The sequence below is a fragment of the Haemorhous mexicanus genome, chromosome 4 (assembly GCF_027477595.1).
Source record: "Haemorhous mexicanus isolate bHaeMex1 chromosome 4, bHaeMex1.pri, whole genome shotgun sequence".
In the NCBI taxonomy this organism is placed as follows: Eukaryota; Metazoa; Chordata; class Aves; order Passeriformes; family Fringillidae; genus Haemorhous; species Haemorhous mexicanus.
The window spans coordinates 51609394-51635198 of record NC_082344.1 but is presented as its reverse complement, the minus strand read 5'-3'; the positions used below and the strand labels follow the sequence as shown (position 1 = coordinate 51635198).

Here is a 25805-nt window from a genome sequence, read left to right as displayed (position 1 = left end):
ATCAAGAGATTTCTTGATTCTTTACAATTTCTTGATTCTTTATTCTTGGCTCAATACATCCCCTTAAGTTAAAAGTCAAAAGTATCTATCCTAAAAGTAAACTCAGAAACATACTGGAGAAAAAACTCTGAGGGTTTGTGCTTGTACTTGTAACTTGAGGTTGACCAATCTGAAAAAACATGCAGAATCCACTTCAGCAACCCAATATATCATAATGACATCTTTTGTCTATACATCTTAACGAGAACATTACCGTGTATAAATTTAAAACTACGTTTACAGATTCAAGATTTAATCTGGCAGGGAGTTACATTTTAGCTCAGTAAAGCCTTCAGCAATATGAAAATAACTAAATCTGCAGAAATTTTTTAGCTTCATTCTTTAATGGATACTCAAACACCCCAGAATATGGTTATCAGAATCTAAATGATCAGTTATCACAAACTGTATTCATGTTGATCAAGGATTCTTGCTATAGTATTTTTACTGATACTGTCTTAAAAAAACCCCAGTACTTGTAAATAAACAAAAAAGGGGGCTCTCCTTCTCTGAACTCTCATGGTACAATTCAAATAACTGAATGAAAGATGAAGCTCATCCTCCTCCAGTCCTGCAGCTGCCCTCCACTCCAGCTGACTGCATGTACTTACCACAGCTGTCCTCGTCACTGTCATCCTCGCAGTCAGCCTGCCCATCGCACCTCCGCGACGCCAGCACGCACCTCCCGGAGCGGCACTTGAAGTGACTGGGTGAGCATTCTGCCAAGGACAACCAACAGGGACAAACAGCACTCCCTAAGATAAAAGCTTCATCAGGACATGGGCACTGATTTGTCACCCAGGCTGTTTCAGAGGGGTAAATAACACAGATAGAAGGCTTGTGAGACTGGAAATATGTGTCAGGTGAGACTCTTCATAATTGCGCCAGGAACGTGGTGGAGCAACATTTTCCAGAGCTCTCCCTTCCATGCTGCCCTCTATCAAATATCATTGCTTGGCCAAATCACTGGCATGAAATGTTTAGACCATGGCTATGAATTTCCTAGCTATTCTTCTCACCATTGTGGTGTCTATTTCAGCTTATGAAAACCAGGTATAACTTTCCACTAATTAACCCTCTCACTGCTTCTGCCTCATCTCACAGTACCATTCTGGGACAAAGGAGTAAAACAGAGTTGGCAGATCTTTAGGAACTCTCATTGAGTGCTAGCAATTCCCCGGAGCAAGTAATCCAGCAAAGAATTCTGCCAAGAGATTGGCATGGCTGAGTAGAGGAACTCAGTTTGGAACGATTTCCACCGTTTAAATATTATAATTTAAAGGGGAGGTATGAAATAAACAAACACCGGTGACTTTGGGAACCCATTTCAATCTTTTATTTGCTGCAATATGTGTAGGAGATACCTTCTACATCTTCATCTGGTGTTAGACAGGTTTGGTTGTCAGAGTTCTCATCTGGAAACTGAGTGCAGTCTGTATCTTCTGGCCACTGCAGACCTACAATCCCAAGCACAGCCTCACAGCGCTCCTTAGACTGTACACATAATGTCCTGAGGAGACAAAGCAGAATTGCACCAAATAACTGAATGAATGGTTTGAAAATTCACAGATACTAGAAGTTAATAATCCTAGCTGAAGTTAAACATGTAGATCAAGAAAAAAAAATCAGACAAACAGATGTTTTAATATGAAAAAAATACATATATCAAAGAATGCTATGGTTGAAACACTAAGTTACTGTTGTGCAGTTATGTTATAAATAGGTTAATGATACCCAAATATAACTGCTCACAAACATGCCAAAAAAACAAGTCTATATAGGATTATTTTATGCTACTTTTGAAAAATAATACCATATTAATCCACCCAAATTTAATTTTGTTTTGAGGAATTAGATGAAGAAGAGTAGGTGTTTTTCCACATCAAACAATTCCCCACTGAGTTGAGTAACAAGACAGAATGCACTGATGTCAGTCAACCACATTACAGACTCTCTCTTTTACATCCTCCTCAATATCAAAAAGGTTGACTGACACCATTTACAACCTCAGATTTCTGGATGCCAGAATTTTTACTTTCCAATGACAAAAAACAAAACCCACAACAAAAATATGATAATATAGCAGAGACATCTAAGCCACTTCTGTCCTGTGTTCTCTGTACACTCCAATCTTTGGTCAAAGTTGACCTTTTCCCAGGTATTATAAAACATTTATCTGTCTGTCTGTGGTGAAAGAATTAGAATCTATTTAAACATCAAAGTAGGCATGGACTAATATTATCAACTCCTTACCAGAGATGAAGAATAATGTTCAGAAACTGAAAACACACTTGATACTTTAACAAACATTATAAATAACAATAAGTTCAGTTCCTTCCAAAAAATCACCTGCCAGTGTTTTTTACTTTGAATAAAACTTTATGAAGACTGTTACAGTTAAAAAACAAAGCATGACAGCCAAACTAACATAACAACAACAAAAAGCCTTGCAAAGCAGGGACAGCTGCTTTATATAGGGGGAGTAGAATTAAAATAATTTAGTTATACCACCTGGAATGAGAAAACTGATCCATGTGCCTGTATTAAAAAAATCTAATGCTTCTCTGATAAGTCTATAATAAATCCAAAATTATAACATTAATGTGCAATTCATGGTTGAAAAGTACACTTTGACTTAAAAAGTGTAACACTGAAAAACTGCATTAGCTGAGTTAAGTTTTGTATTTACAGGAAAAGACAGGAAAAACAATACATATATCCTGTAAAGCTCAATTAATCACTGATATATTTGAACAAGAGGGCAGTTATTTTGAAAGTCAAGAGCAGATTCTCAGAATATCATTTCTGTTCTGACAATGGAACATTTTCTCTTCTCAGAGCTTCAAATTGTAAAGTAGATTTACATTTATATTGAAATATCAAATTTATTTAATTTTTATTGGTATGAGCTTATTTTTGTTTTCATTTCTAAAACACTTTTAGGTTTTTACATTATATAGGTATCTGAAATTCTCCCTAAAATGTTATTGTTAAGCAGATACTACAGATCTAGTTGTACCTCCAAAGATGCCCCTTCCTGACAAAAACACTCTGTATCTGTGAGCTAACATAAGAGTGAAACTTAAAAACTATCATAAATGTAGAGTTTTGAGTCCTGTGATTTAAAGTTTTATGTCATATATTCAGTTTGGTCTAAATCTGATGTTATCCCGTTTTGAGCAGGAAGTTGGACCAGATGACTTCCAGAGGTTCCTATCAAATTTAATTGTTCTCTGCTTTTTATAAGTTCCCCTTCATCTGTATAATATGTTAAATTTGAAGACTATTCAACTGTATCATGACACTTCCTAAAATCTGTTAGCTAGGTATGATAGTAAAAAGCCTATAATTTAACTTACGGCCCTCTACATTAGAATAAACTAATCCCATTTTTATTAATTTTACTGGTTTCTTAAAAAAAAAAAAAAAAAACAAAAAAAAACTTGATTTTCAAACTAGGAAGGCTGACACAGAGCTTACATAAAATCTCTCACATAAAACCTCTCTGTAACTTTGAAGCTACCCTGTATGCAATATTTTCTTTCCTATTAGGTTCCTATGTGAGAATTTAACAGTATAGGTATAAACTTCCTTGTGGCTCACCCTTTCCTTGCACTAAGAAGCACATCACTAGACAAGGAAATGTTATCTATTTGCCAACAGTATCATGTGATAAGAAATTTTAGGATGTGTACTGCAATTTTTCATACACTTTCCTTTCAAAGGCAAGGTGTTAATTGATCAATATTGTCAAGGTAGGCCCAACAAAAGAGGCAGAAATACAGAATGAGAGGGCTCTATCAGCCAGTAGGTCAAAGGGCTCTGCCTGTTGGTCAAGTTTATTAGATCTCCTAACCTGCAACAGCTGCTGCTCAGAGAGCCATGCTATCTACAGAACACAGACTCTTTAAAGAAATTACAGGCACAACCTTAAAAAGCACAGTGATGTTACTCAGTGAGGATGGTGGAAGAGTTACTCTGACAAGCAGAAAACCTAAGTTAGCCTGGAATTCAGAATGATGTGGCAATCCTAATTTAGAAAAGTAAACATTCATTAAAATCTCAGGATTTGTTGAGCATTTGGATAGGGCTTTGCATCAAGTAATGTACTAATGCAAGGAGCTATTACAAAATGCTAATGTTCCAAATTAAATTAATTGATTCCTTGTTTAAACACCCTTGATAGTGGCACAATTCTAATCAAACACACAGAAATGGAAAATACTTCATACAAAGCTCACAGCACCCTTCCTGTCACCTCGCTCAACAGTGGAGTGAGCAGGTTCACAGTGCCCTGGGTGAAAAATTGAAGGCTCCTGGCAAACAGGGCTGCACCTGGCTGCTCACCTGTGCTGCTCCTCTGGGTTCAACTGCAGGGCCTGTCCTGTTCAGTACATCTACCAATGGTCTGCATGCAGCAGTTTAGTGCATCATTAGCAAGCTTGCTGATTATACAAAACCGAGGGATGGTGTTGACTCAGTTGACTCTCAAGGGACAAGAGGCCTTTGCACAGGGCAATCATCAAGGACATGAAATTTAACAAAAACAAATCCTGCACCAAGGATGGAGAAGCACCAGGCACAAATTGGAAAGCAGCCCTCCAAAGAGAGACCTGGGCATGCTGGTTAGCAGTAGCCTTTTCCTATAGAATTCCAAAGCAAAATATTTGGAATTTTCATTGAAAGCATAAAATTGGGAACAACTACTATGACAGACAAAAACAGATAGTCAAAAATTAAATGAAATATGGTTTAGTACAGTACCTGCAAGGTGGGATCCGCTGATTTGTATGGGGGTCACATTTTGGTACTAAGATTGTACAGGCAAAAAACATCAGGTACTTGTAGCAGTTGGTCTGAACCAAAGCTGGGAAAAGGGAAGACTCCCAGCTGATAGAGGCTTCCTTCTGTGTCCTGTGGCCCAGGTAGTTTGGGTAATAAGTATAGTTGTAAGGCAAGTTCATACAAAGTTCCAGAGTAATTGGTTCACACTGACCTTTCACAGAGAGAAAACAAACAGAACCACAAATGGTGTGAGATTAAATTAAATACAGAAGAAATAATTCCATACATATTTTAAAAAATTGTCAGTCAGGGGGTATCCTCTCAGGCTTGAGAAACTACAAGTTCCAGAGCTAGAGATCCCTTGTAAGCCTGTTCATACCAGTAAAGGTGGGTTTGAATTCTGCCAACCTCATAACCCATTAAGATACTTTTATTTCCTTATTAATATTCATTAACTTTCTTAGAAACATTTTAACTTTAAGGTGGTACAATAAAACATCCTTAAACCAGTACAGTGTGCACTGTACAGCAACACACTGGTGTACCTACCATGCTACCATGACACACCTCAAACTGACAGGGCAATTACCAAAATTAGGAAGACAAAAATCATCAGATACTTTGGGTTAGAAAGGCTCACAGGAGGTCTCTACTCCAATGCCCTGATCAAAGCAGGTCAGCTCTGAGGACTGGTCAGCTTTCTCAAGGCTTTAGACAGTCAGTTCATAAAAATCTCCAGTGACAGAGACTGCACAATTTCTCTGTATAGAAAACAAAAGCCAGGACTTGCTTTTAATTTTTAGCTTGTTTACCAAGATCTGAAGGAAGGGACAATTAGGTTATGTATTGCACAAGCATTGAGCAAGAGACAGTCTACATGCTAATAATTTAATTTGGGTCAGACATAACTAATAACAAATTAGAATGATAGGCAAAGACAAAACAGATGCAACAGCTACAAGTCTATGTGATTATATATATTTTACAGCTACATACAAAAATATTCCAACTTTTGGGAGTTTATCACAACAAATTTTGAACTAGCCAAGTATTTTGGATTTCTAAAATTTGTATAGCTTTTGTATTTCTTCTCACACTGGTATTCCAAAATTTTTTTTTTTCAATTTTCTACCATAACAGAAAACTACAGAAAGAATTTCACTTCAATTCAGACTTAAATTTAACTTTTTATTTAGCAATGAGATGGTTGTGAAATTATTTAAACTTATTTACCCTGGATATATTGGGAAAGTTTTCCAAAAAAATTATTATTTGTCTATTCTGGGAGCAAATATACATTAATATGATTAATATGCTCTGTTAGCCAGTTGCTAGCATCAGTTGCTAGTACAGTGTGACAACTGGGTCATCCCATAGCTGTATCTTAGAGAGAAGGTGGAAGAAGATCCAACAGTCAATTATCCAGCTACTCAGCAGAACTGGGCACTCTTTCTTGGTCTGGCATTTGGTGTTATAACTTTTTTTATAATGTACTCCTAATCGATCCCAAAACTCATTTCACATCCAGCTTTTCCTCACTGCTAAATCCTGGCACACTACCAGTAGTGAACTGTTTCTGCTGTCTTAAGTCACATCTTTGGTGTACACGAGGTTCAATGACTTTGAACAACTCTCCTCAAATTATTGCCATTTCCTTTCCTTCATGATGAACCATCCCTTGCCCTTCCACACTTTTGCCTGAGATGCCCAGATCAGTTTGGGCTCATCTTTTGATTTTGGCCAGTAAACATCTATCTTTGATGTGTACAGAAGTTTACACATTCAGCAATATTTCAGGATGACCACAAAAGTACATACAATATTCTAAGTGTTTGTATAACATAACATCATTCAAGATTAAAGGGTTGAAATGCACATATACCATTCTCTTTTATTACACCTCATATTTATATGGGTTTAAATGAATTCTGGAAGAAAATCCAGACAACTGAAATGCTGCTGGAGAATAGCTCTTTACATACTGAATACTCTTTTCAACATGATTATAATTTTCCCACTGTTTAGAAAGCTTCCATTACATTATGTGCAAAAGGGTCACTGTAGGTTTGAGAATTATAACCTTGACTCTTACACACAATTCCCAACAATCCAGAGAGTAATAAACAGAACATATGGTCCAGGGGAGCATCTGATTCATTTTAAGTAACCCAAATGTTAGTCTTTCCTTCTGAGTCTGTCCTACAGCTTAAGAGGTCCTGCTACTCCCTTATCTGCAATACAGGTGAGTACAACTTAATGAGTAGGGAACAAGGAATGAAATTCATTGCATCTTTGATACTGAATTAAAAGAAGAAAGAAACCAAAACAAACAAAATAAAAGTAAAAAAACACCCAACCCACAAACAAACAAAAATCCAAAACCCCCAACCCAAAACAAACAAAAACCCCAAGCAAACAACAACCAAAAAAAAAAAAACAAACACCCACAAGCCAAGATATTACCACATAGACAATGCCTGGATTTAAGATTTTCCAATGTTTATTAATAACTTGCTCTATCCATTGGAATCTCTATAACCACTTTGGGCAATCTGTGTCCAGTCACACTTGCAGTAAAGAAAGTGTTTATCATCAGAACTTCATTATTCTCCTGTGTTTCATTTTGTGCCAATTGCCTCTGATCCTCTCACTGAGCCCTGTCTTCTTTACTCTCTCCCTTCAGATATCCATTCTGTTAGCCTAAATATATTGTAAATACATTATAATGCCAGCCTAAACTGATTGGATATTATCACATTTGGAAGAAATCCATCATATTCAGTATGGAGAAATGCGGCCTACACTTAGGAATTTTTCAACCAGATAGTAATCTGGGCCAAGAAGTACTGCTTTGTCAAAACTGAAATTTTTCATGAGAATTCTCATGTCTCATCAAAGAGGAAATAACTCAGGTCAAAATACGAAGAACGAAAATAATATGAAAAAAAATACAACAGCACTTCCAGATGTTATGCAAAAACAATCTCTCCCAAATTGTCTTGCTCTTCCATTGTGTATAAACAATTAAATGTTCACTGGACTAGAAAAGGACAAAGTGAGATGATCCAGAAGACTAGTTCAGACTATGTGTTAGTCCTGCTAAGAACTACCGACAGTTGCTCATAATATGTTGAGGAAACATCTTTACTAATTAGTGAAAATTAGACGGAACCAGACCCTTTGAAGCATGCAGGGATAGGATGAGAGTCAGAAGACATGAAAGAATTCCAATCTTTTATATGGAAAATAGCTTTTTAGAATGGAAGTGCTCTAACAATGAAACAGATCTCTCAGAAAGATTTTGGAATCTCTGTCCTTAAGGACAGAGTTGCTCAGCTGCACAAGATCACGGGCAACATAACTTAATTGGCACTGATTTGATCAGAAGTTTGGCCTTATTACCAAAGGTGTTACCTAGCTTCCTTCTAATGCCAAACATGGTACATAAGATTATTCCTTTACAAAACCTTAGGCAAAGCATTGATAGAAGCACATGTAAAGCATTTATGCTTTATAAAGTGCATTACAGCTTTACTTTAGCAGCATCTAAAGGCCCCAGCATCAGTGGTGTCTGTCTCAAACACTTGAAGGTAATAGTCACAACTTTAGAGAGAAACTGGAGTTTGGACTAGTTGACCTTCCCATGCCCATTCTATTCTAAATGGAATGACATTACCCACACAAGCTACCATATAGTATCAAAGCATACCTTGCAGAGAGAACTGCAGCACAAAGCAATTACACATGAATTCTGTAACAATAATCTGTAAGTGAAGCCAAGTCTGTCCATCCATCAAGGTGACCTGAACTAATGTGACTGTATTAACACAGCACTACATTTTAATTAACTTTAAGTAATTTTTCATACAGTTCTGCCCCACTTTGAAAACATAGACAAATATATTTCTATTGATTACCTGTTCACATAGCACAATTGAGGAAAGCAGCTATTCAAAAGCAAGTGCACAATTAGTACAGGAACCTTGCATGGAGTGGTATAGTGCAGCTCAGAGAAAATGAGGATACACAGAGATGAAGACCTTGATCCTCTACAATTTGTATTGGTCAAAAGTATAATTAGTTTTTACAGTCTGAATACCAAAATCATTCCTTCATAAAGGTCTAGAAGTTCTCCAGACTACTAAATACTGTAACATGGGGTTCTTTATGTTGTGAAATTAAATCAGTATCTTCTGCTTCACACTTACACTATGCTGTTTACTTTACACAGACAATGAATTAAATTAATTAAATGTTAAGAGAAAGTGCAACGGTAAACAGCCATGCAAGAAATATAAAAATTCACAGAAGAGAAAATTAAAATACCTCAATGTCAAATGTCATAAATTATAGACATCAATAATCAAGAGCTTTGATGCCATATTTTCTTCAACATAGCCCTTTTCAAAGCTTAGTCATTAGACATCTACATTAGCTAGAAAATTACAGTATTACTTACTGTGTTCTACCCTGCATCCTCATTATAAACTAGAACACCCTAAAAGACTAACAGTATGAAGCACATGACCTACTTACTGCAGTTTGCCTGGCTGTTTCTCATCTCACAGGGAGAAGCTCCACAGGGATCAGGGCAGGAAGAGCACCTCTGGTCTCCCTCCTGACAGAGGGTTTGATCTGAGGGAAGCAAAAATGTACTTTTCAAATTATTTACCAGACTAATAAAAATGACTGGAGCATAAGGAGACAGTACAGTGTTTACATAAAATTTAAGTATTTCCTTTACATATTTCAGTAAGAACCCAACAGCATTTCAAGTGCAGTAAGAAAGAAAAGTGTGCAACACTGTTCAGTTCTCACTTTTCTTACCCCTCCGTTCAATATAAAAAATTATATCCCAGTTTCCGAATGAGAGGCATGGATCACCATGCAGAATATGAAAAGTCATGCAAATCACATTACATAAAGAACAATAGGGCCTAGCTGAAAGAGAACACTGTCTGGGGATTATTCTTCAATGGCATTCAGTTGATCTGCTTCTCATTTTATGATTGTTTTGGTTGAGAATAAAAGACATCCTAAAGAAAGGTCAGAGATGAAGACTAATTGTCCTCCTTTGACTGGTTAAAAAACAAACAACAACAGAAAGAAATCAAAAAATGCTGTAGTCTTAATGATGGACTTCAGAATAAATAAAACCAGCACTTCCTCAAAAGTTTCTGAACTACTTGAGTAGTTAGTTTATCTGAAAAATCCCTGGACTTCTCTCTCTCATAGTTGTGCTAGCTCCTTTCCAAACCATTAAATTCTCTCTTCCATGTGCAAAATGAGTCATTTAGTTTTACTATTCTGTAAGGAGAGACTATATAGATGGTATTCATCATCTTATCCTGTTTAAAATAGCTTATTGCCCTGATTGCTTAGTATTTGTATTGCACTACTGCCCATGAACATTGATCATTCATCCCTCCACTGGAGATACAGAAGGTGCTAAAGAGTGATCTCATTTCAATAACCTTGACAACAATCTTGTCTAAAGGAACTGATGATACAGTCATATCTATCATAATTATGTGGATTTACTTCCCTTCATACATGTCATATATTGAAGCAACAGAGGTAATTTCTTTGCTATAGTGATTGACAATCTTATTTTACAGCTGCATCTGACTGCAAAATGGAACTTGAAAGGCAGGAAAAGCCTTTTGACTTCTAAAGCTATCACAAATATTTACTTTAAAATTATTGTTAAAGTTTGCTCCAACTCCTTCCTATACTTTAAAAATCCCTGTGCTACAAGGTAGATTCTTTTGATCCTAGCACAAATAATGCTGAATTTCTACAAACACACTGTACCCTATCTTTTGAAGAGATCACAGAAACAGTTGTGAATACATGATATTAGATTTCTATTGTCACAAAATGAATGAGAGCAGTGCTCACAGACAGATGCCTTAAATTTCCTTAAGGCATGAAGTGAAGGAGACCACTTTCCTCATCCAGGTAGAGATGAAGCAACAGTCAATTGCAATACCTGAATGCATATACTGCTACTAGGACACAAGATCCCTGTATCCTTTTATAGGCAAGGGGCAGTCACTACACCCTGACCTCAAACTTCTCTGCTGATTTCTCATACTTACTGTGTTTGTAACAAAACCAGAACTCCAGACTCCATTAGGCCTTACTCCACTGACTCTGACAGACATATCCAGATTTTTAAAATTTGATTTGTAGAGCAGAAAAGTCTTTCTAATAAATGAATGTCCTACTACATTTTTTGCAGTAGCTGGAAATAACAAAATATATAAGAAACACAATAGTAAGCTACAAACAAGAATTCTGCCTTGCTTTTACATGGGCTTTGCAAGGAACTAAAGATGAATGAAAGCTAAATTCTGCCAACATATTCCCATGCAAATTAGGATGGTGGTTGCCTGAAGAAAGAATTTTTCTCTACACAATACTGCAAAATACTGGATAGAACTTTTGCACATTGAAGAATTAATAATAAAAATTAGGAAAATTTTTGTATTTAAAAGCTCTTCAGTTTAATGCCAAGCAGAAAAGATATTTTATTATGTCACGAGATCACTGAACACATAATTATCACCCCATACTACTGCTTGAATATTTTAACCCATACCTATTCATCATATCAAGAAAAGATTTTTAACAATTGTTTCAATATCAAAAGGGAAAAAAAAGAGGCAGTGAAAACAAAATACATCACTGACTTCTAGCCCACATCATATAAGAACAAGGGAGGATAAAAGAATTCATAGGATAAGACTGAGACTGGACATCAAGAAAGAATAAAGGTGAACATTTTGTGAAAGTGCACAGTCAGAATTGAGGACAGAAACTTGTTTCTGGGTTTTTAAATTGCCACAGTCAGAACTAGAAGATATTTCAAGACTATTTTATAATGTCAATGATAAAAGTGAAGAAAAATAATGATAATTTCTGTGCTTCATCCTCTCAGGTATTTTATGGAGTGAAAGTATTTAAATTGGAGTAAGAAGATCCCAAAAAAATTCTATGAAAAGAAGGGACTGCTTATGAAAGGATTTCTTTTAGACTAGTTTCCTAAAGAAACAAGGCTTATATAATCACACTGTGTGTGATTATATACCTATTTTATAACAGGTCTTTTCTACTCTAGTAACTATTAAACAGCTTGTTGTATTAGCACTATACTTGCCAACACTAGCTTTCTGCATAAGGTTAACTATTTTAATGTCTTTAAAATAAGATTCATTTAAAAAAAACATTAATAATTCTTGTATTAAAGAAAGGCTGCAATCTTAACTTATACCTTACCAGGAATAAGAGAATTACATGTGAAAAATACCTTCAAATTTTGAAATCATCATAACAAATCTGCCTTCTGAGTGTCTTTGGAAAACCATGTTCTGGGGCTCAAGCCATTGCTTAGTTTCCTATTCTCTCATAGAGTCCATAATAAGATAGCTATCAAGTAGCTGTGAAAACTTATGTTCTCATAAATTTTCCTTTAGTCACACTAAATCATTAGTTTACTCATGAAAACATTCTTTCTCTGATTCCCAAGTTCTGATAAAGAAAAGGATTTTAATGAGAAAATTCCTCCTCAAATGACACCAGTTCCTGTAATAGTAGATTCTCATTGCTCCAAACACTGTATTTCAGGAAACAGCTAATTATATCAGATAACTAAATACTGTGCTAAATATCACCCCCACTTCTTCACCTTTTTTAATAATTTTGAGTATTAAAAGAAGTCTCTGCTTACAAATGCCTGTGTGAAAGCACACACCAACCAGCCTCAGCAAGTGTTATTTGAAAGGTGGAGAAAGTCATTTGTCAGACAGCTTTAGCTAAAGGCACTGTGGAACATAGCAGTCAATGGTAGGTTTAGTGAGAAGAGTAAAATGAGCCATATCCTTACTTTCACTGCAGTTTTCTTCATCACTTCCATCTTTACAATCATTATCTCCATCACACTGGAATGCACTCGGAATGCACTGCCCATTTCTGCACTCCACCAGACCCTGACTGTGACATGCTAGAGAGAAAAAAATATTAAAAAAACAATAGTCTGATGAATGAGCTCAGTGAAGCTCTGCATTATATCTGAACATCACACTGAAGTTATTTTAGGAGGAGCTGACAGCACTGCTTAGCACTGGAGATCAGGAGGCATTTCTCATTGCGTGTTGGCTAATTTTTCAATAGCTGCACTGATCTTTACCTACAGAGACTGAAACTATAAATGTCAGGTATTAGCAACAGCCTGACATGAAGTCTTAACTTCCCCAAGGAAAAATAATGCACATAATTTTTACTCATTTAGTGGGAACATTACAATTAACAAAAAGCTAATTCTGTAATTAACAAGAAACTCTAACAGAAAGCAATGCTTTACTTCTCAACAAAGGCAACAAATGTTTAGTTTGCTGCTGCTCTCTACTGAAAATGGACATTTCATTTGTCAAGTGAGAACTTTTTTTCTTTTTTTTTTAATGGTTTTTAAAGAAATAAAAAATAATTTAGAGATTAAGGGAACTTACAGCAATTGATCTCATCTGATTTGTCTATACAGTCATGGTCACCATCACATACCCAATCAGCTGTTATACATCTCCCCTCTCCACACTGGTGATGTGTCACTGGATTACAATCTACATAAAATGCAAATTTGAAGAAAAAAAAAAGGATGCTAAGTAACCATTTGTATATTTAATATTACTGATCCATTGTTCTATGCTTATTAGTTAATTTTCCTAATAATTTTAGCTAATTTTTATTGTTAATTAAGCCATTTTGAATTAATAAATTTTATTAAGAATTTTTTTTGTATCTGCAGATGGTAGTTACATATATTCCTAATTGTATTGCCTGTATAGTGATACACTCATTCCTTCTCTCAGGGGCACAGCTGGGACTATTTGTAAATAAACAATTTTCTAAGATTTGTTAAACCCATTAGAAGATCTGGCTTACCATCTCAGGGAATGCTTTTCAGTTAACCAACATTTTCAGTAACCATCAGAGAAAATAATTTCCTTCACTCATCTTTTTACTAAGGCATTTAAAAAATATTTTGCAGCTTCAGAAACTATATTTTTTGCATGTACTTGGAATTTTCCATAAGAATTATCTACAGGGAAATTATTCCAATTGTCATCTTGCTCCTTCTACCTGAATGCACAAAGAAGAGCATTCTGTTGAGCACACTGACTTTACATCAAAATAGAGAGAACACACAGTCCACTCCTCCAAATCTGCTATGAAAACCAATTATGGCATGTACAAAAACTTAGATTTTAAAAATTGTATAGAGAAAACCTTTGTCAAGGTAGGAAAGACAGGAGACAAATCAACATTTAAAAAAACTTAATCATCTTTAAACTAAGATTATGTATGAAAAAGAACCCACTAAATAACCAAAACTGACAAGAAAATATTAAAAAGTCCTGGAGTGTGCCTAATTTGAAGAAATCAAAAAAAAAAAAAAATCTCAGACAAAAATGTGCCTTGATTTTTAGTTTTTATATTGTGTTCTTCCTTAGAAAAGCAAAAGGAAAAAAGGGAGAAATAATATTTTAACTGTTACAAATTATTTTAGAAAATGTAATTGTTCTCAGGTGTAGTAACAGGACCAAGGGTTAGTAAAAATAAGGCCTTCTAAGTTTCCCAATATTTCCATGTTAAGATTATTATTTTTTAATGTCAAAACCTCATTGTTTCTCCTATGGAAGTTAAGCATAGGTAGATACATATGTTAGGTAGGTAAGTGTCATGAGAACATGGAAAGTTGATTGAGAAGACAATTTGAAAGAAACAGAATTTGATAATCAAAACATATGACTTCACTATCAATCTTACATAAAAACAGCTCAGCTATAAAAGAACTGGCACCACCAATGCCCTCATATAGTTTGCTTTACTCTCAGTTAAATCCAGTCAAGCTAGCAAGGAAGCATCTTTTGAATATAGTTTGAAGTAAAACGAAAATAGCAGTATTTTTTACAAATACCAAACCCTTCAAGATTTGGACTGACCCAGAACTCTCCTTTAAACCTTTTCAAATTTCAGATAGAATCTGTGAGCTGTTTTCACTTTGTTCAAATATGGTAAGAGCAGGGTATATTACTCCTTCAGTAGTTTAATGAAAAGGTTTACTGGCCTAGGCAGCCCTAATATCTTAAAGACTAGGAAAGCACATAACCACATTTCATTTACCACAATTTTGTTCATCACTAAGGTCCCCACAGTCATCGTATCCATCACAAACAAAGGTGTAATTGAGGCATTTTCCTGTGTCGCAACGAAATACATCATTGCTGCAATCTACAAAACAAAGCATGTAAAATGTTAAGGTTGCATTGGAACATTCATATAAACTATGAATCCTGGAATGTACTGACTACACACAAGATTAACTAAAGATTCCTTACAACTTACAGCTCTGCATTAATACTGGTGTGTACCAGTTTATGAGAAACTAATCTGGAAGAATATGAAAAATCAAAAGCCATTTTTAGAAATTTTTACTCTCTCTCTGCCAGGTGTTTTTTTTGATCAATACCATAAGGAGAGAGTGCTCTGGCTGCACATAGGGACCTAAAAGTTTAATTACTTTATACACATAGAGTTCTCAAGAAATGTTGTAGCCTTCACCATTGCAGATTACTCAGAAAGTACCTGATGTGGCTATTAAGTGGAGATGAAGGTTCTAATAGGAAAATCAAGATCCCTACACCCTGCTTTTGAGCCCGCCTTTGGTCTTACAATAGTTTCAAATGAGCTTTATGCTTCACACAGTTTGGAGCTCAAATTTGGCCTGGTGCCTTCTCATCAAGGAATTCTTACTGCCAGCCCTAAGTGGGTTTCATGTTTTTTCATGACTGGATGCATCAGTAAAGCCTGCCAGATATTCTCTGAGAATAACCATAATACTTGAATAATATCAGGTTCAACAAAAACATGGAATCTTTGTTGTAGTTGGGTGGGTTGAAGAGAAATTATGGTTTGTGGTATCTGGTCCCATCAGTAATAACTTTTGATTTCAAGCACACAGCTAGGAAGTGGGAAACTCAGTTTCACTGCCTTCCTCTAGACTTCTCCTTGACCTCTAGCTTTCCAGGGAGAATGCTGAGATACAGAACAACTGGGTGGACAACACTGCCTTCCTGTTGGAGCTATGCCACTGGAACCAAGGAAGTCCTTTATGTCTGTTCTTCCTGGCATATGGAGGCATTTTAAATGAGTTATTTCCCGGAAAACAGAGAGAGAGAGAGAGAGCTCAAAAAGCAAGGACTGGAACCAAAGTGCCTCCGTTCTTCTGAGATGATCAACCACAAAACAACAGAATCAGGCTACCACTTCCCTCTCTCCTCCTGGCATGTGATTCCTGTGTTCATGATTGCACTGCGGCTCCCCTTTGAAAGCAGGGTGTCCTTCCAAGGATATTACATACTGAAAGGTGCAGAACTCTTCCAGAAAAGTGCAGAGGGGTTTCTACCCTTTCAGATCAATGTCAACCAAGTTTTTCACTTCCTAGGTGAACAAAAACTCTAGAACTTGAACATGTCCTCTCCTTCCCCCACCGAAGTATTACGGCCTTCTTCAAGTTTCATATTATCTTAGAAAGTCCAAACAGAACTTATAGCTTAATAAGAAGGAAATGCTTCAGGATATGAAGTAAAATAATATGGCTAAGCCATGAGTTACATACTCAATAGTTAATTCAGCTTCAAAAAGAATCATTATTCATAAAACAGGGAATAACAAAAACCCCACACTACATGAAAATAAATTTAAGTTCTTGCTTCCTGTAAGCAGACCAACACCCAGCTGAGAGTAAATTCTAAACATCACTTGTTTTGAATATGCAACAGCATGAAGTACTCTGGCAACCTTTAATCTTATTGATCAGTTTGTAGCTCTGACAGTTTTTGTGTTTCTTCCACTGCTCCTCCTGCAAATGAAAAAAAACTGCCGTTTTCTATGTTATTTCCTCTGGACAAATTTACTGTTTAATTTCCATTCATATCCCCATTCCTGTTTCCATCCATACCTCTGAAACTGCTGCAGTGTCCTTCAGGGTGACAACCCACAGGCCCACACAGAAAGGGTAAACAAAAAGAATACAAACTTCCTTGCAGGGAAAGAAGATTCACTTGATGAAAATCTAACAGCCTTAATATACATTTTCTTCAAGATACAGGCAATAATGTATTGTAAAGGTAATTGGTTAATCTGTTAAGTAAGATGGGCACTTGGCAGCTGCCACTTGTAAAAGATTCAACTTAAATTTTATAAATGATGGGGATATCCCCATTTACACAAAATTAAATACAATTTTACTCGTACTCCAATTTTACTGTACTCCACTAAACACAAATGAAGCCTGGTGAATCTTTTGCATTCAACAATTTGGCCCTGAGATAAGCTCAGCTGCTTAAAGCACGGTGGAAAAGCCAAGGCGGAAGGTTTGATCCCTGTATGATACAGATCCAGAAGGACCTGCTGCACACGGGTCTGGGCAAACCCCTACAACATCCTACCCTCTTAACTGGAGAGAGATGGATTTCAGGGGTGGATTGTTTGGTGGATAAGGAAGTGGTTGGACGATCACGTCCCAAGGGTCAATAGCTCAGAATCCCAAAGGACAGCAGCGACCAGTGGCATCCCCCAGGGCTCTGTACTGGGACCACTGTTATCTAATGTCTTCATTAATAACATAGATGAAGGGATCAAGCACAGCCTCAGCAAAGCTGCAGATGAGATGGGGAGATGGTGTGGATGCCACGCTGAGTGGTGTGGTTGACACACCTGAAGGACAGGATGCCATACAGAGGGATCTGGACAAGCTCAAGAAGTGGTGCATGGGACTCTTGTGGTTTAACAAGGTGCTGTACTTGGGTCAGCGAGAACCCTGGTATCAACCAGGATGGTGAACTGATGGAAAGCAGCCCGGCCAAAAAAAATTGGTGGAACTGGTAAATGAACAGCCGCACGTGACTCAGCAATGTGCACTTGCAGCCCAGAAAGCCAGTTGTATCCTGGGCTGCATCAGAAGCAGCACGGCCAGAAGGTTGAGGAAGTGATTCTGTCCCTCTGCTCTGCTCTTGTGAAAGCCCACCTGGAGTGTTGCATCCAGCCCTAGGTGTCAAAGCACAGGAAAGACATGGACCTGTTGGAAGAGGTCCACACAAGGCTACAAAAAGACCATTGGGATGGAACAGCTCTCCTTTGAAGAAAGGCTGAAAGAGGGTTGAGGTTGTTTCTCTTGGAGAAATAATGGCCTTTCAGCACTTTAGGGAAGCTTATAGGAAAAATGGAAATAGACTTGTTAGCTGGGCCTGTTATAGGACAAGGAGTAATAGTTTTAGAAGAGCGTATTTTTAGACTAGACATAAGGAATAAATGTTTCACAATGAGGATGGGGAAACACTAGAACAGTTACCCAGAGAAATGGTAAGACACCCCATTCCTGGAAATATTCAAGGTCAGATTGGATGGGATTCTGAGCAACCTATTCTGTAATTTCATGAGGAGACTTAAGACTTTGAGAGGGACAAGGACTGCAGGAAACACAGCATCTTTTACCAGCCAAGCTTTCAGGCAACTAGGTCTTCCTTCAGTTTTGCTCCTTCTACTGTGTAATTCAGGAAAGTCTTATTTGACTTCCACACCCTCTCCTCAACTCCTACCAAGCATCCTAATGAAAGATGTCCCCTGCATATAAAGCCTGTATCATTAAACACACAGGCATCCTTTCAAAGGCAATCTTAGCTCCTGAAATTTATTCTTGTTTTTTCAAGACATGTAATATATTTATTATTTTACTACTAATTTCTTCTTTTCCCATTTCTAATTGAACTTGAGAGCCATAGTCTCATAGGCATTTTTAAAATTTTGAACTTACTTTAAATCTAAAGCTGACATGAAAAATTGGAAAATAAAAACATACAATACTTTTTACATAATAGACATTATCTCACCATCCAAGAAATGAATTGTAGGCTATTAAAGGAAAAGCAAGCTCTAGCCTTATTCATATAGAGACCAGGAGGAAATTGCTGTCCTCATTTATTCCTTGTAGTATCCCAGATAAAATCTAACAACAACTTCCTTAAATGCAACTCTGTGAGTCTTGGAATGCCCAGGCTCTTAAATCACTAATAAGAACTAATCTTTTGAGTTGAGTCTAAACTGCACAGTCTGACATTCTTCAAAGTCTGAATGAGAAATCCTGTTTTGTGGCATCATGTCCTGTACAGTCCCCATTAAGTAATTTTTCCACATCGTTTTCTGTTCTTTTTCTTCTTGCCTTCTGATTGTCTTCGTAAGGTACATTTGCTCCACTTTTCTAAAGGTGTCTGTAGTCCAAGGTGTTTTGTTAACACAGAAAAACACATAGGAGCTATAAAGACATGCACTACCACAGACAAATAAATAAAAATTAAGCTATCACATATGCACACTTTACTGCAGCACATACTGGGATTAACTGAAATAAATCTCATCCAGTGTTGAGACCAAGAGAACTTTCTAAAGAAACAGTCTTGCATCTAGCCTAAAATCAATGCCAAGGACCAGTATAAAGCTACAACTAATAGTATGCAGCTGATTATCAGAAGTGCTCCTTTCTGATGTACACTATTGATCCATTAAAAAAAACAAACAAAGAAACAAACAAAACCCCAAATTCTTCTTATTTCCACAAAGCTCCCTCAAAGCACAAAATTTGATAGATCAAAAGCACATGCTGTGGCCTGAGTGGGCAAAGCTAAATACAGTCCACAGCAACTGACAGAGTCCAAATGTCAATATATGCAAACACTATGCAAAGCTCCTGTTCTGTGCCAATAGCCTGCTTCAGCTCCCAGGTGTGCCTGAATGGATTCAGTACTTCAGCAGAACACTGCAAGGTTTAAGAAACTTACTACAATGGACCTCATCACTCCAATCATCACAGTCGTTGTAGCCATTACACTGCAGTTTCCCTGGGATGCAGATCCCACTGGCACACAAGAAACTCTCCTCTCCTCCACACAGTGCTGTAAGAGAGCACAAAAGACAGAATGTGGCGAAAAAGCATTAGCATCAACACTACAAAGTTAGTGATACTAGAGTCTTACAAGTGTCAAACTGATATTCAGTATTTCCAAGGGATTGAAATATATTTTCAATTTGGAAAACATTAGGATAGCTCTCAGAGGAGCATCACTGAATGCAAGAAGGTCAAGAGGAAAACCTAAAAGAGAAAAAAGAAATCATGATTTTTGAGATAGCACAAAGCCATTTGAAACTTGTATCAGTGACCCATTTTAAAAGACCTCAACAGGCAGTCATGAAAGGACTATTACACCTGCTACATCTGCCCCTGGGATGAAGGAAGGAGCCTTATGTGGAATATGTCTACAAAAAATATAATTATTTCTGCTTAAGACTGGCAGTACTGTACAGCCCTTTGGTATTCCTCACAGTTTGCCAAACCAATACAGTGGATTCCATGAGGTACCACTTAGCACTGGGCATGCTTCTTCAGTGTTTTTCAAAAATTACAAATAGCTCCAGCTTGCACTGGCTGCACATTAAACTATTTACCTAGATTTTTAGCTTTATTTCTAGTCCTAGAACAGCAGTCTTTCTATCACACTATGGCAATGTCTCTACACACAAAACACACACACTCTCAGCACCTTCATTTTTAGTTTTAAATTTTGTCAGCAGGAGATTTTTTTTTTTCAATATACTTACTTTCTTTTCTAAGCCTCACTATTATTTTATTATCCCCAAGAAACAGGGCAAACTTAGTTAACTGAAACACACACTCCTTATGGAAAATTTGTTTGTAATAAAAAGGAGTCATTTCAAAATCTTTTCTATGACATTTCCAGGTGTACTGTCCACTTGGACAGCAAATAATTTTGATTTTACAATACAAACATCATTTTCCACTTGTGTAATGAGAACATGGTTATTGCAGTGAAAGCTGCTTATGCAATGTATTTTAAATTAGGAGTGTTTTAACTTTACTGAACAGTGCCCAAAATAATAATTAGGTGCCCTAATACTAATTTAAACCAAAGACTTTCAACTGGTTTGTGCCATTTAATGTTTGTGACTCTTTATCAGTGACAAAGTAGTGCAAAACCACCAGTATCATCCTTTTGCACACCCTTATGATGTGTTCCCCAGTAGGCTCCCTCACACTGTGTGGCTGGACACATTTCCTAACCTCTAACTGAAGAGTTACAGCCTCATCAGTATTCTATCAGTTTTGGTAGGGTATTATGAACTGCAAAATATGATAGCCTTAAGACAAACATGAGATCAGGTAACAGTCACAGTCTCATTTTATAGCATGAAAAATGAGGCAATGAGATATTAAAGTGAAAGTTATAAGAACTAATGAATAATAACATCTAAGACACAAAAATCAGCAAGTGATTTCTTTTGGAGGGCAAAGACTGATGTCATTTTACATGACTGATGTCATGTTCAAAGAATAGCTCTGGTTGCCTTTACTTGTAGATGCAAATGTCTCAGTTGCAAATAAACTCCAGCTATACAAATGAAGAGCCCAGTTAGCTGAAAGTGTTCAAAGAACAGTAGAGAAAATCTTGTATTCAAGTGCCTTGCTCAGCATGGTCATTGCAACAGTGACAGGGCAAGAATCTCATTTCATATGATAATGTCAAACTTTATTATGAGCCAATCTTTTTATTTCTCCAGTTCCCTGTCCTAGACACTGCACTTCCTGATTTCTGCAGTCGCTAAGCTCTACAGGGGCCCCTAGAAACAAGAGACTTCCTTGGGATGGAAGTACTAGTTCCCTGGACACCAGAGTTTATCCCACAGATGATGATGTCAGGTAAAAAGACAATATGGTAGCATAATCAAAATTTTGCAATTCATCATACAAGAAAGGCTCTTAGAGGTTGGAAAGGCAACTTTAACTCATGGGTAATCTTACATTCCTATAACTTGGCCTTTACATAATTTTCTTCCTGTTTAAAAAGGAAAAGAGCATAAATAACTCAAAAGAAGCTACCTTGATTTGCTTTGATGGAGACCTCCATCAGAACAGAGCTTCACTGGTACTAAGACAGCAAGAGTAATGGACTCCTATCTTTTGTGTGAACATGCCAGGCTGGCCTGAGAGAATCAAAGTTAACAGCAGGAATATCTGATAACTTTTCTTACAGATCAGAAAAGGTTCTAGGGTTCCATATTCATTTCTGGGCTATGAACAAGTGTGTTGAAACACTTATAAGTCATCCTGACTCTGCCTCCTTAATACATCTCTGTCTTGTTCTGCTCCTATCCCAAACCACTTCTCCATTTCTGCACACCTAAAGTGAGCATTTTGCTGTTTATCTTGTATGTTAGACAAAAAACAAGAGGAAGAGCGAAATTAGTTTCTTTAGTTTCTTTATCTCAGTTTTAGCTTCCAGCTGCAATCAGATAAAATCTTAAGAAATTTTAATCTCACCTCTTGCAGTCTTCTAATAGGTAATGACTGGATATGCTTGGTCCAGTCAGTGCAGTGTTCAGGGCAAGGAAAGTACAGGAAGGTACTGTGGACAGTACGTCCAATAATGTAATTTCTGCTTTCTACCAAGCTAATGCAAGAAGCCTTCAGTAGGCTGAAAACCATTCCATCACACTGCCAAAGATCAGATTTTATTGGAACTTTTAAAAGCCTTATCTAATGCTGTAAAACACTTTTGCTGAATGTTAAATTTTGGTACTTGATCTGGAACCTAGTGGATTTAGGTAAGCAACCATTTATAAGACTGTACTGAACATAGGCTACATACTCAGAAACCCTGGTACTGTACAAAACAAAGCAGCAGCAGAAGAAATAATGCCTGAAATAGATGTCTGAAATAGGAAAAACACAGACCATTCCACTCAAAATTATTACAAATGGCAAAGATGTTATTCTAAAGAAATATGCTGGGAAATGTTAATTACTGATACCTCTGTAAATAATTTACACATTTATTAATAAAATCATGCAAATATACACACACACAAACTCCTGAAGAAGAATGTTATGTAAAATGAGCCCAAATAAAATGGAAGCAATCCTTCCTAATAGAGAAACTTGCTTGTTTTAGTCCTTACCCAGAAAGTTTTACAATCTGGATTAGCTTCCAAAATCCTGGACTAAACACCAGTGGCAGCAAAAAGTGTTTAATTTTACCTGTGTCTGGTGTACTATCAAAAGTGTCTTTGAGGAGGTAAGACCATTTATTTGCTGTACTTTCCAGATAGATTACTGGAATGTCATCTATAGAAGATTATGTGGAGGTCCCTGGAAAAGAATCCTGCAGAGAGCACAGACTGAAATAAACATTATTTTACCATCCTCAAGATTGACATCTGGTTGCATTTCAAGGCATAGCAACAGATAAAGCATTCTACAACTCTGAAAATTACCATGAAAAGTGCTGCCAATTTTTTTTTTTTTCCAAAGCAAAGAGGAGACCACATTTACTATCTAATGCTATGGAAGAAGTACGAGGTATTAAAACACCCAAAAGGCAGTGCTCTTCATGCAATACACTGACAAGCTGTAACATTCTGGAACACAGTACTATGGATGCTAAAACACATACACACCCATGTAACAAAGGGACACATTAATAGAATAAAAATCTATGGCAGGTCACAAATTACAGAATCAAACACATGGAAGGTGCAGGAGTATTTGGAAAAGTACTGCCACATAGTCTTGGCCTGTTCTCCTTTTCTGGACATTTGATTTGGTCAGCTTTTGCAGTAAGAATTATAAGACAGATGGACTCTTTCTCTTACCCAATATAGTCATAAGAGCACAATGGAACACAGAGGAATCCCTCTATTCTCTCACTTTCAGATTTTCATCACCTGCTCCCTATATCATGTATGTACCCTGCAGTACAGTGTATGCATCTTGTTGCTGTCAATTCTAGAAAGTTTTGATCACACTATGATCACAATCATGGAATTAGAAAAGCTGGTGACTCCTTACCCCCAGATAAATGTGCATTTCTCTATTTCCTTAGGATGCAAAATCCTGTGGGAGAAAAAAGACAAAAGACCTTTTTCTTTCACTCAGCGATGTGGCCTAAAAAGGCCACATAATAAAATCCAAGCTGGAAAAGAAACATGCAGAATAGGAGAATAAAAACCAGAGAAAACAACAAAATATAATGCAGGATCAATAGAATTAAAGAGGGATTTGGCAGGGGAAATAGTTTAAGCAACTGTGTGTATTTCATCACATGAAACACCACGACAATCCTGAAAAACATTTTGTTTCCCTCAAAAAATTATTCCACTATTGCTGGTTTTGTAGCTGTTCAGCATCAATCTTACACATACACAAGTCATCTCTCTCTCCTCTTTCTCCTTTTCACTGCACTAAGTAAATGCAAGGGCACAAAAGAAAGATAGTATCTTCCTGATTTTAAAAGCTTTTTCTCAGAAAAATTATCTACTGGCTGTATATAGTTATATTGCCTATAGAAAAATAAATACCTGTTGCAATCAGGTATTCGACTTCCCTACTCAAATTATTCCTCAAAGACAATCCTCTTAATTAATACCAGTTTGAATGAAGCTAGGGGTGACCTAATTGCAGCCTTCCAATACCTGCGCAGAGCCTACAAGAAAGATGGAGACAGGCTATTTACAAAAACATGTAGTAATAGGACAAGGGGAAGGGCTTCAAACTGAGAGTAGGTTTAGATTAGATATTGGGAACAAAATCTTTACTGTGAAGGTGGTGAGACACTGGACGGGTTGTCCAGAGAAGCTGTGGATGCCTCATCCCTAGATGTGTTCAAGGCCAGGTTGGATCAGGCTCTGAGCATCCTGGTCTAGTGGAAGGTATGCCTTACTATGGCAGAGGGGCTGGAGTAACATGATTTTTAAGGTCCCTTCCAACCCAAAATCTCATGACAATGAAGTGAAGTTCAGGCTACTTGTGCATCACATCTTTAACAGAAACTGACATTTATTCATAATGTCTCTTCAGCAAAAATACAGAAGTGAACAATGTCTCATAACTCTACACTGGAATTTACATAGTTTTGTGGTATAAACAGTAGAAGCATCATATTCACTGCTGCTTTTGAAAGCATTTTACAATTCAAATTAACAGAAAAATAAAATCACTTCAGGGCTCTTTTGCAAGCTCCATGTTAATCTAAATCAGATAATTGTGTTGCTTTGCTTCTCTTTCAAGCTACTAGGTTTTCTTCTGATATGGTTTTAACACCAATAGTTATGCTGGCTGGTCAAAGCTAATAAAATACCTATGTAAACAGTGTCAGAGAGAGAGAGAAAAAAACACAGCTGAAATTTTTCTGTGAGTAGGGATACGAATAACAGCCCTGAGGAAGGTTTCTGTGATTTCTTCCCCCCATAATGCATTATTGGTTACATGTGGAGTGAATTACTGATTATGCCTCCAGCTCACTCCCTTACACGCTCATAGCTCATTAAACCTGTGAAACCAGTTCCACCACCTATCTTAAATCTCAAAACATAAATCCTTACAACTATTATTAGGGTAGCTGATTTTCTCATCTACTGAGAATTCACTTGTCACTTGTGTAAACAGGTATCAATCTGAAGGACATCAGCCTTCAGACCTGCATCTTTTTCTCAGTGACTCAGAGAATGACTGAATGACTCAGTCATTTTACATTCAGATGTTTTTATTATAATGGCATGGCTTGGATCTTCCAGTACAATCAGTACATCTGTGTTCACATCAGGGATGCATTTTATAATAGATTCCCCACAGTGGTATTGTACACTGAATTTCCAATGCTTGTGGAGCTAAATTTTAGACAAAGATAAATATTAGCCGTGACACACGGACCAGTGTGTATCCTCAAGACAATCCCTATTCTAACCAATAAACATTTTTTAGAAGAACTGTTAACTGTTCCCAGGATAAATGCTCTGGATTCTAACTATAACATGACTCAAGCATATTTTCTCCAACAGGGCAGGGAACTATG

The 25805-nt window shown here is 36.8% G+C and overlaps 1 protein-coding gene across 2 annotated transcripts in view; it reads right to left on the bottom strand.

Moving 5' to 3' along the window:
- CORIN (corin, serine peptidase) overlaps positions 1–25805 on the bottom strand; it is a 126071-nt gene that overhangs the window by 34144 nt on the left and 66122 nt on the right. For both annotated transcript variants that reach the window (XM_059844889.1, XM_059844888.1), the window contains exons 6-13: positions 19722–19835; positions 15010–15117; positions 13335–13445; positions 12713–12829; positions 9361–9459; positions 4804–5035; positions 1404–1549; positions 651–758 (exon numbers count right to left, since the gene is read on the bottom strand). In XM_059844889.1, the coding sequence (XP_059700872.1) occupies positions 651–758; positions 1404–1549; positions 4804–5035; positions 9361–9459; positions 12713–12829; positions 13335–13445; positions 15010–15117; positions 19722–19835 (1035 nt within the window). The remainder of the gene's footprint in view (positions 1–650; positions 759–1403; positions 1550–4803; positions 5036–9360; positions 9460–12712; positions 12830–13334; positions 13446–15009; positions 15118–19721; positions 19836–25805) is intronic.